This window comes from Acipenser ruthenus, chromosome 2 (assembly GCF_902713425.1).
Source record: "Acipenser ruthenus chromosome 2, fAciRut3.2 maternal haplotype, whole genome shotgun sequence".
In the NCBI taxonomy this organism is placed as follows: domain Eukaryota; kingdom Metazoa; phylum Chordata; class Actinopteri; order Acipenseriformes; family Acipenseridae; genus Acipenser; species Acipenser ruthenus.
Window position 1 is genome coordinate 24,703,533 of NC_081190.1, and position 16,266 is coordinate 24,719,798.

The 16,266-nt window shown below is 36.8% G+C and overlaps 1 protein-coding gene across 5 annotated transcripts in view; it reads right to left on the reverse strand.

Moving 5' to 3' along the window:
* Nucleotides 1-1,946: 1,946 nt before the first annotated feature.
* The window catches only part of LOC117408556 (uncharacterized), a 47,905-nt gene continuing 33,585 nt past the window's right edge, over nt 1,947-16,266 (reverse strand). For 3 of the 5 annotated variants that reach the window (XM_058992537.1, XM_058992516.1, XM_034903499.2), the window contains 14 exons: nt 15,472-15,622; nt 14,419-14,577; nt 12,636-12,764; nt 11,835-12,039; nt 11,361-11,463; nt 11,081-11,251; nt 9,930-10,121; nt 8,769-8,911; nt 8,289-8,421; nt 7,396-7,619; nt 6,279-6,382; nt 5,334-5,441; nt 3,305-3,376; nt 1,947-2,188 (listed from right to left, as the gene is read on the reverse strand). In XM_058992537.1, the coding sequence (XP_058848520.1) occupies nt 2,094-2,188; nt 3,305-3,376; nt 5,334-5,441; nt 6,279-6,382; nt 7,396-7,619; nt 8,289-8,421; nt 8,769-8,911; nt 9,930-10,121; nt 11,081-11,251; nt 11,361-11,463; nt 11,835-12,039; nt 12,636-12,764; nt 14,419-14,577; nt 15,472-15,622 (1,989 nt within the window). In that variant the 3' untranslated portion in view covers nt 1,947-2,093. The remainder of the gene's footprint in view (nt 2,189-3,304; nt 3,377-5,333; nt 5,442-6,278; nt 6,383-7,395; nt 7,620-8,288; nt 8,422-8,768; nt 8,912-9,929; nt 10,122-11,080; nt 11,252-11,360; nt 11,464-11,834; nt 12,040-12,635; nt 12,765-14,418; nt 14,578-15,471; nt 15,623-16,266) is intronic. The other 2 variants (XM_058992518.1, XM_058992526.1) reach the window with 2 other exon arrangements.

Genomic DNA, 16,266 nt, shown 5'->3' on the forward strand with positions numbered 1-16,266 from the left:
TTCAGCTCATTTATATGATCTTGTCTCATGCTATACATTTGGATTGCAAAGGTACTGATCAGTAGATAATGGAAGAATAATATAATATACATTTATACAAGATGGAGGAATTCACAATGCAGATTACTCCAAATGCCATTAGCACTTCATATTTGAAAGGACACACATACTACAAGTAAAGACTACAAGGCTTTGTGAATACCCCATGATGTGTCAAGGTGAATATATATATATATATATATATATATATATATATATATATATATACATACATACACACACACAGTGGAATCATGGAATTAAAATGTATTTAATTAGGAGTTAATAAGGAGTCCATAATGTCAAAGTGAAAATTAAAATCTACAAATTGTTCTAAATTAATTACAAATATAAAACAGAAAATTACTGACTGCATAAGTATTCACCCCCTTTGCTATGACACACCTAAATAAGCTCTGGTGCAACCAATTGTCTTTAGAAGTCACATAATTAGTTGAATGGAGTCCACCTGTGTGCAATTAAGGTGTTTCACATGATTCCTGGTTAAATACACCGTCTTTGGGAGGTCCCACAGTTGGTTAGTACATTTCCTAACAAAAACTACATCATGAAGACGAAGGAACATTCATAGCAAATCTGGAATAAGGTTCTTCAAAGGCACCAATCAGGGGTAGGATATAAGAACATTTCCAAGGCATTGGATATCCCCCGGAGCACAGTAAAGTCCATTGTTAAGAAATGGAGAGAATATGGCACAACTGTGAATCTGTCTAGAACAGGCCGTCCTCAAAAACTGAGTATCCGGACGAGAAGGGCACTAGTCAGGGAGGCCACCAAGAGGCCTATGGCAACTCTAAAGGAATTAGTCTTCCACGGCTGAGCTGGGAGACACTGTGCATATGGCAACAATAGCCCGGCTGCTTCACAAAACTGGCCTTTATGGGAGAGTGGCAAAAAGAAAGCCATTGTTGGAAAAAAAACTCACATCAAATCTCAGCTAGAGTTTGCCAGAAGGCATGTGGGAGACTCTGAGACCAAGTGGAAGAAGATTCTATGGTCTGAGAGATCAAAATAGAGCTTTTTGGCCTCAACGCTAAGTGCTATGTTTGGCACAAGCCTAACACTGCACATCATCCTGAGAACACCATCCCTACCACGAAGCACGGTGGTGGCAGCATCATGCTATGGGGATGCTTCCCTGCGTCAGGGCCTGGAAAGCTCGTGAAGATAGAGGGCAAAATAGATGCAGCAAAGTACAGAGAAATCCTGGAGGAAAACCTGCTGAAGTCTGCAAGAGACCTGGGACTTGGGAGAAGATTCATCTTCCAGCAGGACAATGACCCCAAACATACAGCCAAAGCCACACTGGAGTGGCTTAAAAACAAAAAAGGTCAATGTCCTGGAGTGGCCTAGTCAAAGCCCGGACCTCAATCCAACTGAGAATATGTGGAAAGAGTTGAAAATTGCTGTTCACCAAAGGTCCCCATCCAACTTGATGGAGCTTGAGCAATTTTGCAAAGAAGAATGTGCAAAAATTGCAGTGTCCAGATGTGCAAAGCTGGTAGAGACTTATCCAAATAGACTTATGGCTGTAATTGCTGCCAAAGGTGCCTCTACCAAATATTGACTCAAGGGGGTGAATACTTATGCAATCAATTATTTTCTGTTTTGTATTTGTAATTAATTTAGAACAATTTGTAGATTTTATTTTTCACTTTGACATTATGGACTTTTTTTGTGTTGATCAGTGGCAAAAACTACTAATTAAATCCATTTTGATTCCATGTTGTAAACAATAAAATGTGGAAAAGTCCAAGGGGGGTGAATACTTTGGAGAGCCACTATATATATATATATATATATATATATATATATATATATATATATATATATATATATATATATATATATATATAAAAAATTTACATTATTTTGTATTGGTCAAAGTAATATACAGTAAATATCAGTGCATTCTTCCACAATGTTGCCATGACATTTACAAAGTCCAGGTGATAGGAGCGAATCCACTCATTTGTAAATCCTTTTTATATGTTTCTCCTTTCCTTTGGAAATGATGTATTACTTGTATTCCTTCATATGGGTTTGTTTATTTCCGGGGCAGAGTAACAGAATCGTTTAAAAGGACTGAACAGATGAACATTCTGTTCTACGCAGTCTTCAAGGGTATCTGTAAAAGGCAATTTTACCATTAAAAATCCATATATATACTGACCTAATGGGAAGTGTTTACTGCTGTAATTCCATCTTTTTTTTTACAGGTGGCCTACCTTGATGGACTTATACAGAGTTATAGTACACTGCCTGCCACCTGTTATTCTCAATTGTGTATATGGTAGTACTTGGGATATCACTCCCTGTTATGGTGCAACGCTGTTCCTTCAGAACCTGTGTGAGTGTGAACCAATATAAACTGTTTTTATTTGGGGGGGGTTGCCCATTGTACCCTACCCTTGCGGCACTTTCTGCAAATGCAACTAGCTAAGCAAGTATACATAAATACATTGCAGTCTACCTCACATTACTGACAGGAAGGTACTCATACTAAATTCAGGAAATTACAGCTTATGACATATCTTCTGTTTGGGATAATCTGTGCTGTGCTTCCAAAAACCCAAATCACCAGCTGATCCATTTCAATGGATCAAATAGGAATGTGCTTTTGTTTTGAGTTATTGTACTGTTTTTTTCCCCATCAACAAAAAAGAAAATGACAGCTTATCCTTGCACACGTTTATCTTGTTGCTTACTGCACTGAACAAACTAGTGTCATTTGTCATACTGAAAAAAAAAAATTGATTGCTAACAGATGTAATTGTTTATTGGACTTTTATCAACCCTCTCTCACTACAGCACCACTTTGGCACCTGTTCTGTATTTGTCAATATAATGAGGGACTTTTTATTACAAAAATTGAAATATATATATATATATATATATATATATATATATATATATATATATATATATATATATATGTGTGTGTGTGTGTGTGTGTGTTTTCTATGATCTAATATAGACTTATATTATTACGTTTTTAGAAGAACAACTTTATTTGTTTTGCATTTTGTTGGCCAACTGTTGTGGGCATTATCATCCTTGGACAACATGCAGTTGCTTAAGACTTGTGCTCTTATGTTATATGAATAAATAGTGCCTTCAGAGTCCTTCAGAGAATAATTATGATGAAATTGGATGCTGGAACTATTAAAACATAAAGAACTGTATTGTCTCCAAATAAATCTTATATACACTGAATACATTTTGCAATCTTATTCATGCTTACTTTTCCATGAGTGTGACTTGAAGCTGACCTCTGATGATGCTTGTATGGGAGGAAGTGTATGTGCTGGATAACCTGTAAAACAAAGTTTGAGCATTCCTGTTGGGGTTATTCCAATGTAGTTTGAGTGTGTGACTGACAAAATACAGAAAAAGGAATTATCATTGTTTAAGAAACATCAAACATATTGCACATTAGCTTGTTTTCCCATGAATAAAACATGCATGTTATTATCCTTATTTGTAAAATAACTTGCCCTGTAAAGCAAATTATTTTACGATCAATGGGCAAAGACTGCTTTTATGTATTTTGGCAGATGGTAGATAAGAGCATATGCAAACTCAAGCCTGTATTCAGATTCAGAACCATTCAAGTACAGTGTAAGGGGTTTAAATTATATGTACATATATCGTGATGTATACATGCATTCCCAACACTACAGGGCAGTAGGACCTTGGAAAGTGGTTGATGGCGGCTGTCTTGGCTCTCCAGAATGTCCAGGGCCATAATGGCCGCCGGTTTTCAAACAGTTGCTTACAGGTGTAATCTTGCTAAGATGACAGGTTGCTCTTATAAAAGCCAGGTACTTCAGTCATGAGGGTGACCACCAGGGAAGAGATGTGTGTGTTTGACTGGGTTACATAAACATAACTTGGAATGACATTTTGTAAAGATATGCGTTATATTATGTGGGGTAAAATGAATTAGCCTATCCCCTGTTAGGTTCAGGGTATATATAAGAAATACTTCTGGAAATAAGTAAAAAAGTGATACTGACCTTTGCATATGCCAGTAAAAATCTCAGGAATTAATAGTCGTTCATTCCAACTTTATTTTTATATAGAAACCTTAACTCTTATATGGGCTAAATGCAGGAAAATAGCTACCTTTGGCATTGATAAATATGCAAAGCCATACGAAGATGTGTAGTACTTCAGTGTAAATTCATCCTGTGTAACTCCTGCTCTAGCATACTGCTCCACACTCCTTGCTTGCTACATTCTACATTCCGTATTTATGTTATTGTGAACACTGATCGGTAACTTCCAGGTTGTCATAATCCTTTTACAGTATGCTGCAGTGATGCCCTTATCAGTCACCTGTCACTTTCAAGCACACACAGATTGATGGTGGTTGGCTTCTGGGTGTTAACCATTCCTTAAAGATGCTTGACACAGTGGTTGTTGATTTCAGTGTACAGTAGGAGCTGCAGTCTGGGATTAAGAAACTAGCTAGGTGCATGATGAGACACACAGTTCAGATGCCTGATAAACATAATGAGCAAATTACAAAAGAGATGTTCAAATTGTAAACGTCAGGTACAAATGACAGTAAAACTGTCATTTGAAAATTTGATAAGGAATTTTAGGAATTTAAACCCGTCCTTAACTTATAGTTCTTAAAGTTATAGTTCTTAAATAACGCCACAAAAAGTATGCTGATATTACGCTGGTAATGCAGTGTGTTTAATGTACTTTAATGAACTTGGTAAAAAGTGAATGTAGTTTCAATTTACCTCTCACTTGGCAATACAGAGGTCAGATACTGGATGAGCATGGAGACTACTTTAGCTCTTGCTATAACTGGAGGTTCCCCTCAAGATAGACTTGAGGCCACCCTTCAGATGCAATTTTCAATGAACGTCACTATCTCTAAATGTATTGAAAGTGAGACAGTAGCACTAATATCATTGGGTAGGTGCTGCCTTTATGGTGCAGCATTTTGATTGGGTGCACCTTTCCAAGTGCATTCCTCTGACTGGATTAACGGACACCTGGGTTTCTAAGTACAGTGTATGGGTATAGGTTGTACAGTATGTTTTAACAATCTCAGACTTGTAGAGCAGCTTGAGGAATGAGAGCTTGGTATTAAAGCTTACTGAACATTGACACTGCGTGTGCTCCCCCTGCTCTGTAAATCCAATAAAGCTAATCCAGCAATCACAACCAGAATAAAAACATAACATGTAGAACACCCGGTATCAAAGCTGATATAATGACATGCATTTATAAAAACTGGAAGCTGCATTTACCTTCAGGAGTTGGTCTGGGTGCAGATGGTGCAAAATCGCTTGTGTAAAGACTAGGAAGGGCTGGGTGCCTAACAGGTGGTGCAGACATTTGTTTTGTTTTCCCTGCTGCTGTTTTAAATTTGTAAAAATGCAAGTAATTAAGATAATAATACACTGGAAATTATTCTCAGAAAAGAAAATCAGGTCAAGTCAGTCTGACCGTAGGCTTCCAAGTATGTAATGGTGTACTTACTTGCTAGCTATTAACTGTCAAATGCACTACTGTTCACTAGTTTTAGTATGTGGCATTATTGTTACCACTTCACAGGCCCTATTTTGAGGCACAGGAAAAGTTTCAAAGTGGAATAAAATCATTTTATTTGTACAAAATGATGCAGAATAATAATGCTGCTCCTTCCTGCAACAAGTAACCCATTTTATTGCTAGTTTTATACTATTATAATTTGTCTTAACTTTTGCACTTGCTTCAAAACAGGGCTCCGGTGTTGTTTTTAATTTAAGGTTTAATTTAATTTCTTTAATTTAAATGCCAGTTCTTGTGGAGTTGAAGGATGAATGTAGAGTTGCAGTCTAGCAACACATGTCCTGACAAAACATCTAAGCACAAACAGGCTGAGATTAAAATGTAGTTATGGTGCCTCTATCCTTGTATTGGCTTATAGACGCACAACATAACAAACACTGTCATAAACATAATTTCATCGTGCTATGCTAAATTTAAAAACAATATTACTTATTGTTATTACAGTTTTAGTTTGTTGTGTTATTATCTCTAAAGCTGCTATAAGGATAATAATTCAGATGTAACCCTACCCATAGACACACACACAGCAGTTAAATAAAAAAAATCACAGACAATTTGAAGATATAATGAAAGTCCCCCGATACAAGAGGTGTAAAATGTGATGTTATACAGTACATAAGCAGTAGAGTAAAATCCCTTACCTATGCAGTGGTGATAATTTTGATGTTTCATTGTGAAGTAGCTTCTAGTTGTATTCTTTATAGGTCTTACTTCAGATGGAATTGCCTTCTGGAATAATTTGTAACTAAAATAGAACAGTATTTGTTATACAATAAAATAGTAACTAAATCCCAAACTCTTGGGTGATCCACAGGCACAGCTAAATCCAGAGATGCTGCAGGATATTCTACATGTACCACACATTCTTACAAAAGTATGTTGCTAATGGTTTAATAATTGCAACACACTTGACACTGAGTTCAACACCAAATATGAAATTGTTAAATAGAATGAACCTTGTGATTCAGGTTTCATGGTCAATTACCAAAGCTTATATCCCCTTGTGGCAGGGTGGAAGCACTGCCGGTGCACAGGTGTGGGGAGTATTGGGTGGCAGGGAGGGGACTAAATTCCTCCCTGCAAAAACACGTAGGGATGTGGCTGGCGCCGCCAAGTGAATAAAGGATTAAATTATTAATTAGGCTCCACTCACAGATGTATAAAAAGGGTGATCATGGGTGTTAGTTTGGCATTAGTGGTGAGAATTAATGTTGGTGAATGTTGCTCAGTCTAAAACAACAGTATTTTAAAAGTATTTTAAAACAACAGTATTTTAAGGTATATTATTTTTGTTTAAACTGTTTGTTTTGGCCATTGTGACTGTTTGTTTGTTTGTTTTGTTTATTATTTTATTATTAAAGTGTGCAAAAGCACTTCAAACTTGCTAGTTCTGTCTCTGAGTCTCGCTTCCTGCCAGTTAAGATCTTAGGCCGTGATGCCACCCTGTCACAGTTGGTGGGAGGGACCAACGTTGCTGCTAGAGTATCCCGCACCCCTGCCAGCTACACGTCAGGAGGGCAGCTGGGACGCCTACCTCAGTGCTCTCGTGATCTCGTGAGTGCCTTATCTGTGGGGAGCGGGGGCACTTTACAGTCAACTGCCCCCTCCAGGAGGAGGAGGAAGAGGAGGAGGAACAGCTGCTGGACTGCCCTGCACTGTTGTCAGCACTGCCGCTGCCAGCGTTGCCACTTACAATTGCTTATTCTAATATATGCGTATAAAGGGGATATCATTTAATTTGCCTGTCCTGTTTATTACCAGGGGTGTTGCTGAGGAAACTGCACTCTCTGCAGATCCAGTTCCAGTATTTTGGGTATATTGTAAGAAGTTATTTGTGCTGATGACTGAACATGTTGAGGTTGTGCCATCACCATCTCCCACACTCCTTGAGATCCTTCAGCCATGGGCAGTGGAAAAGGGTCACAACCAGATGGTAGATGATGGATACCTTCATAAAATCTTGCTGTGAAGCAGTCCATATGCTGAAAGTAAAAAATATTTTTAAATACATAAATAAATGCAATTCTGCATATCGTGCACTGACAAACGTTGTGTGTTATTTAGCTAATCAGGAATATACAATGCCTGCTAACCTCAAAGAAGGAACACTAACTGGAAATGCATTTGCAATGTTTATGAGAAATACTTTGCCAGTGGCCAGTGTTAAAAAAATTAATAAAGTTAATAAACTGCAGTTGTAGTTTGGAAAACACTCATTTTTCATATTACTTGTTTTTCTGTTTTAGGCAATCAGCTTTTCAAGTGTATAATTAATATTTTTCTTTTTCTTTTTTAACCCTATGCAATTGTCTTGGATGTAATGCAGTAATCACTTGAGTATACAGTACTACTGTATACAATACATAATTATTATTATTATTTAGCAGACACCTTTATCCAAGGCGACTTACAGAGACTAGGGTGTGTGAACTATCCATCAGCTGCAGAGTCACTTACAACTACATCTCACCCGATAGATGGAGCACAAGGAGGTTAAGTGACTTGCTCATTGTCACGTTATCAAATATATGTTCCATGTTTACAGTATATTCAAAGGTTATTTACAAATTACATACAGTAACATTGCTAAAAACTTGTTTAAAAGATATTGTTTAAAACTTTACAAAACATATTGTATACATGTGCTGTACCTGCAATAAAGGACTTTCTGAAGTAGGTTCAGCTGTGTGTTCAGTTGGAGCAAAAGATGGTGAAGGCACATGTAGCACTGTTCCTAGTTTAGGAAGTGTACTGACCTTAAATTGTCCTTTCAATGTAGCAGGTCTGAAAGATATACATATATATAAGGGATGGAAATACGGTTAGATTATATATATATATATATATATATATATATATATATATATATATAGGAGGTTCTTTTATGTAGTTTAGCCAGGGCACCAGGAGCTCGAAATCCACTCCTTTACAATTTAAAGGTAATAGTGCCACTCTCAATTGCATTTTTCTATTGACCTTGTTGTTAAACATTCTTTCCTTTCCGATCTGGTCACCAAAACCTTGCAGTCTACTGCTTAAATAAACCACGGGATCACAGAACATATAATAATCACCGAAGAAGGCCAAGTAAACATACAGCAGTTGATTGGTTTTTTTTCCTATGCACTTACCTTCCCTGCCATGAGAGTACTGGCTTTACTAAGAACAAGCCTGATGTCTCCTCAATATTAATCAATGTGCTCATCAACATGTTGGCAAGATTCATCCTCCGCTCTGAAAAATCCAGTTCTTTCCTGTTCCATGTTTCCTTTTTCTAGTCAATAAATAATTCAAATGAGTTATTGTTGCTGATGTTGTAATGGGTTTAGTCCATTCTAGCTTCTAAACACAACATCCTAAATATATTTCAAAGTTAATTAAGAAATATTTTTCAAATTATTTTACCCTCGATTTTCGCCCCAATTTGGAATGTCCAATCATTTTTACACCCAGGAACTTGAGAGTGGATGTCAGTGAGCTACCGACCTCTGGTCCTGCAGGTGTCCACTTTTGAGCTCACTGGGCGCCTGGCCAGCAGGTTTCGCTGTAGCGTGATGAGGAGAAACAGTCCCTGACAGTTTTGCCTCCCTAACCTACGGGAGAGCCAGAGCCAATGCAACGCTCCCCAATGAAGACCGGACACTTCGCACAGCCAGGACGCGAACCTACGCTGTATGACTTACCCTGCACACCATGCGGCTGTGCTTTTACCAGCTGAGCCACTTGGGGGCTCGGCTAAATGCTTTTTAGGACCACTTACAGTATACCGTTGTTCTGCAGCAAACCAATGACAATACATATGATGCTTATAAGGTGGTAGGCATGCATTATCCACCAATGTTTTTATTAGTGGTAGAGATGGGTACCTGAAACCCTGGTTACTGTTACTGTTTGACAACCAGTTATTACTGCCTAAAGAGGCTATAAAAGCAGAAAAACAGATCCAGAGATGCATGATATGTCTTTTTTTTGCAATTAATTTAATGCTAGGCTACCAGCTGTGAGCTTGAAATGGTGTGAAAATGTACCCCGGTAACTTTCTGAATGGGAATCTGGTTCCACATTTTCTACCATTTCCTATCCCTAGTTGATATGTACTGATTCTATTCACAGATATACTTTCCCCTGTGTCATTTTATTGAAAAAGCCTTGGGTGGCTGGTTTTCAAACATGACTGCATTATAAAAAAAACAAACAAAAAAAAAAAACTACTAAAAATTAATGACTGTTCATATGTGTCTACGGCCAAAGCAAAGCAAGAAAGGAGGGGGGAGGGGGGGGGGGGGAATTACCCTCCTGTGAAGCTTCTCCATTCTTCTGAGAGTCTCTGATTCATCTGGTGCAGCAGCAGCAGCTCTCTTTCTCAGGTTACTGAGGTTTTTCTTGGCTTCACATAAGGTAACATGCTGTGTGTACTGCTTTACAAGCTGGCTGAATCTCTCTCTCTGAAGTCTGGAATACTCCCCCATTGCCTGAGAAGCAATCTGTTGAGAAACACGATTATCCATGTTATACAAACACAATCTGTTTTCAATAAGACATCCATATAAAAAACTCAAAAGGAGTACTGGGCCTGAATGCCGAGTAATATTTAATGTAAGTAATAAAATCTTCTGGGAAATAATTTATTGAGAAAATAATAGAGTGCACTTTCGAGTCATTAAGAGGACAACATTCACCACTGTGTTTTTTTGGTGGATCCATATTTTATCTGATAAAACGTTATACTTGGTTGCCTATCCAATTAATTAAACATTTTGACAATTTGTACGGGAACAAAACAGAAATTATTGTAGTTTTCAGTATTTGCAGGCCAAGAAAATGGCCAGCATTTATTTGGTTTTTTCAGTTTTTCTAGCCTATAGAGTAGGGGTCTCCAACCGTGGTCCTGGAGAGCCCCTATCCAGCAGGTTTTATAGGTGTCTTTACATCATCAGTGGCTAAAGATCTGGAACACCTGTTAATCTTGATTAATTAAGCCAATAATTGGTTCAATTAAGTAAGTGAGAGATTGGTTGAAACGAAAACCAGCAGCCACAGTAGCTCTCCGGGACCAGGGTTGGAGACCCCTGCTATAGAGGCATATGTTTTATTAGCTTTCTATCCTAGGGTTTTTGTGGAGACCATATATAATCATCAATCATGTATTAAATATTGAACATGGATAACTGATTACTCAGAAGTTAAATTACAAAATCAAATAAGCAGTTAGTAAAACGTTTTGTTTTATGAAAACAGATAGCAGAAATGCTGAGAAAGTAAAATATAGAAGGTAAAAGTTTAGGTTTGACAAATGCTGTGTTAGTTTTGTTTTTTCTTCCTGAATAAATCTTCTACTCTATATATAACATGTAGCCCTGCAGACAGTATTAAATATAAACATACCACCAATAATTTCAAAATGACTCTCCCTATTATGCATTTTGTTACTTTATTGTCTTACCTCATAGCTCTCCTGAGGAATCCTACAAGCTGACAGGCTTTTCTTCAAAACCTTTGTATTTCGCTTGATGTCTAATCTTGTAAACAAAATCACAGAGTCTTGACCTTTCTTGCTTGCATTAAATTGTCTATTTCCTTCCTCCTTGGTAGATAATTTAACTGTATTCAGCTCCTTAACCAAATAAATACAAATCAAATAAGTTACTTTCCGCTTCAACAACTGAAATGTATGTTTTCAGGAGTGCAAGTTCCAGTTATTTAATAATTTCCTTTGCACATACTTTTTGTAAGAAGTCAACACGTTGTTTCATATCTGACAGTAAACGGTGGCTTCTTTGGTCTTTTTCCTGATGAAGTTGGGATTTTATACTGAGTTCTGTTTTCCTGAAACAAACAGAAAATGCAATTTCAGTTAAATTTAAATTCAGTTGATAAACTGAAATTCACCTTGGTTGTTTTCTCCCAGTGTTTTTGTTTGCAAATGTGACACCAAGCCAACATCATGATCACACACATTCAATAAATTACCAGTGGGACTAGCTCCATATAAAAACCATCTCACTATTAAAGCCACTATCTGTCAGGAGATATCTGTCGCTGTTAGTATCAGCTCCCTACTTGCACCAGTTCATCCAGTTCCTCTGGAGTTTACATTTTGTTTTTGAACAGTAAGCACATTTGCTTTAGATTGTGGTATCCAGGCATTCAATACAAATAAATAACACAAAATTAGATGCAATTCTTAAACGACTTACATCTGTAGCATTTGGTTCTGCAGCTCTGACTTTGTTGGACTCTCCATGGCAGCATCAGCAGTGCTTAGCCCACTGACTGGCAAGGAGTCGAGGCTGGTTTGCTCCAGCACAGAGTTAATGTAGCTCATGCTTCTTTGCTCGTGAGCCGTACCATCATAGGATGTAGCACCTTCTTTCTCATTCATGTTCAACAATAAACTAAATGCTTGGGGTATTAAAGTGAACAATGTAAATTAGCGCAAGCATAATAATCTAATGTGACAGTTGAATAATATAAAAAGGTTGTATGTTTTTTTATTATTGATTGTAAGAAGTTGAAAAAGGATGTGCACAAAGATGAATCCTGGTCTCCAGCTTCAAAGGTGAAGAGGTAATTCAATTTAAACCACCAGTTATGAGAAAAACTGACAGAGCAGTACCCATCAGATCTGTTGTCACAATTGAGCTTCACAAGCCTAGGTTTCTAAGTTCAAAATATAATCTTCAATGTTTTTAAAATATGAATGAACATCCCATAAAATCACCAACAGTGAAAGAAAAATAAACTACAGAGAAAACATCACTAAACGGTTATTTTAAGTAATTAAGCATGCTTGATCTAACTTTAACCCTAATGGAATCACTGTGACAGAAATGTTTAATTAATTACAAGGTCAATGCCCTGCACCTTTGTCTTTCTGCCTTTCAAATGTAATAAATGAGGTGTGATTACAGTAAGCAGTTAGCATCTGGGGAGTATTTTGGCAGATTCTCCCCTTCTCTGCCTTGGAACTGTAGCTTTATACCACCCAACACTCCTACCTGTCAGGGCTTCATTGAGGATGCACTGGCTACTGCTGGCCAGGGAACAAACGTAGTCCAACATATCCACATCTGGACTGTATTGCACTACAGCAATATCATAAAAGCGCTGGGCACCAATAAACATTTCTGAAATGATTAGAAAACTAAATAAATTACTAAGGCTTAAAGTGTCACTGGCATAACAATCTTCCTAAATTGATGACACAATACAGTTGTAATATTTGTATACATTATTATTTAAATATAATGACAATGTAATTGCAACTGATAGAAGGCTTAGCTAATGGCTTTCATCCGTCCATCCATCATCTGTAACCGCTTAATCCTATAGAGGGTCGCGGTGAGCCGGAGCCTAACCCGGCAGACACAGGGCGCAAGGCAGGACTACACCCTGGATGGGACGCCAGTCCATCACAGGGCAACTAAGGGGCAATTTAGAGAGGCCAAGCCACCTAGCCAGCATGTCTTTGGACTGTGGGAGGAAACCAGAGTACCGGGAGAAAACCTAATGGCTTTCAGCAAGTTTAAATTCAATACGTGCATTAACCATATCGTATCGTATTATGGAAGTGTCTGAAGAGCTGATGGTGACTTTATCAATGTCTAGACATTTTTGTATATATGAATGTCTGAAAAACTGACCTCATGCACTGAGCACTTAAACAAGAGCTACTTCTTAGTAGTTTAATAGTCACAGGGTTGGACTGCAATATGAAAAGTAGGGAGTCTATGAAGGATGTGTAGGTCAGTGAGTATAGTAGTCCCCACGAACCATATTCATAAATCATCATTGTCAGGCAATGCTGGTCTAATGCTAAACTAGCAATGTCACCAGCTTCTGTCTAGTGATCACAAAGACCGGTGTAACAATGTTGTTCACATTCAATTTGTGATCCCTACACTGTGCATTTTATTGCATGCGACTTGATGTCTATAATTATCCATGCCATAAACCTGACTGATAAGAATAAAAAGGGACAGATGACCTCTGCCAAAACCAGCTGTCTTTTAATGTTACTTAGGGTTGGAGTCTATAAAAAAATACTCTATATGTTAAAACCTGATTAGGCAAAGGTTGACATGCAACTACCAATCCCAACAGTAAAGCATGAAACCCAGATCCACAAGCAAACGAGAACATGCCTACATGGAAGCTACTGTAAATCAAGGTTAACAAACAAAAATGCTATCCATCTTCCTTAATTATAAGATTTTGTACCTTTTTGTTTAAAACTCAATCCGATTGCATGCAATTTGATGTCTACAATTGTTCATGCCAAAAACAAGCATAAAAAGGGACAAATGACCATGTAATATTTTTATGTAATATAATATTTACTTCAAATAGTGTGTGCTTTATTTCCTTGTCCAATGGGGGGGATCAAATTAATCAAACTTTCCAAACAAGTAGTATGTGTGTGTGTTTAAAGTAGTTTTTTTATATATATTGGGAGGCTCACAATTATAATATGCTGTGCTTGTTCACGCAAAACACAATACCTATGTGGCACAGCCATATGTCCCAATACAAGACAAGTGCTAATTAATGCTGTTAGGATCTATGTAAGCACTGCTTGATTCCAATAAAAAAGGTATGCAACAGGTAACATAAACTGTCTTGTGCAACTAGAACAAAGTTACATAATGTATAGCATTATACATATTACATAATGTATAGCAGGCTTTACAAAATACAGTGACAAATTTAAAATTCCCTGTGTACTGTATTTCTACAGTATACTTCATGCCAAACACTATAAGATAAACAACTGACACATACCTTTGTCCAAAAACATTTTGATAATTGCATCTTTGAAATGTAAAATTTGTGCATGTAGTTTTCTGAATTCATTATTCATCTGATGTTGGCTAATTCTGCTTAGTTTATTTACAACGATTGGTGAGTCCTGTTCCATCAGAAGTGCATCTGGTCCATCAGCTTCAGAAAGGAAGATTAAATTAGGAATATAACCCAACATTCAACTTCTGGAAAACATTGAACTACTAGATGACAATGTTCTGCATCATCCTATGGAATTAACAAAGTTTGCTTCAAAAAGTCGAATGAAACTTGCCAAATAATGTTACATTAACACATTGAATTACATACCGCTGTGTAGTTTTCCATATACTTAACGAAAAACTGACAAAAATGTGATATTCCAAAATTAACATGAAATACTGTACTTCTATTATGGCTTCCCATAGACTTGTCAAATAAAATATCAAAATTATATATATATATATATATATATATATATATATATATATATATATATATATATATATATATATATATATATATATACACATTAATTATGTCTCATTCCTAGAATTCAAGGTAATGCAAATATTTTGGCCATAGCTGTATTATGTGTACAAAGCACTGCATAATTACAATATACACCTTCAGACCCAGACATTTATATTATATGACTAGCACAAATTAGCTTTTGCTGTAGTGTAAAATGTGAGCCATGTTTTATTTTAGTTATCAAACTTGAAATAAACCAATATTTTAAATAAATCAATTTTGAAAAACATCTTTGTGTATCTTTTTTTCTGTATGCGTATGTAAAAAGCAAGGGATGCAAATTATAGTTTTTCTTTGTATGTTATTGTTTAGATTAATAAAATGGGGTTTAGAATGTTAATTATGCAATAGATTAAATAAAAAAAAGTTCACTAGTTTTTTGGAGAAGACATTTAACCACAAAACAGATACAGTAGACATATAACCACAAAACAGGTTTTTAAAATATATTTAATTTCCTCTAGCAGTGCCACAAAATGTCTGTGTCTTCTGATGCTATGATTGAATAGATAATCATACCTTGAGATGTAGAACACAATAGTGAACGTTCCCTTAGCAGATCTTCAACTGGACCCTCTAATGTTCCAGTTGGTTCTGATGCCATGAATCCAGCTTCATCATCAATGAGAGCATCCAGATCTGTATGATCACTAAGGTCACCCGTGTCAGACTGAAATTGACAAACAAACTGGAATCGATAACTGTTACCAGGGTTAATTCAAGTGAAATTATTAGTCAATAACCAGGGGTCAGCCAGCAAGCGGAAATACTGCCTAGCCCTGTTGAAGTCTATGCACTGTGATTCATAGGAATAGAAGGGTGCTAATTCCAAGCAATCAACTCAAGCACTCAAGCAACATGCCTGTGTACAGTAAGACAGAAGGCCTGATTTCCCACTGTGGACAAAATGCTCACATCACACATTTGTTATGGAATGCACAATTTGCCTGCAATTTGCACACCGTGGAAAACATAGGCCAGGTTGTCTATTTCAGCTCCACACCATCTGTAATCAAAGAGCTGTTTTGCGCCAGTGTGGTTGCTACCAACTTGGCTGTACCTCTTTTCACACTAGTTTCTCAACAAAGTCAATTAGTTGTAAACCCATCTAAATAATCCTCAAAATATTACAATTCAATTTTAATGAGCTTTTTTATTAGAACATGTATTGATAAAAAGAATGATAGTTCGGCATTCATACAGGACTTCCTAACAAAAAGTGCTTAACTTGCATCCCTTTTTTGCGCATCTCATCTTTAAGTCCTATAAATAACACAGCATATATTTATAGACATGTAATCCCAATAAGACCAT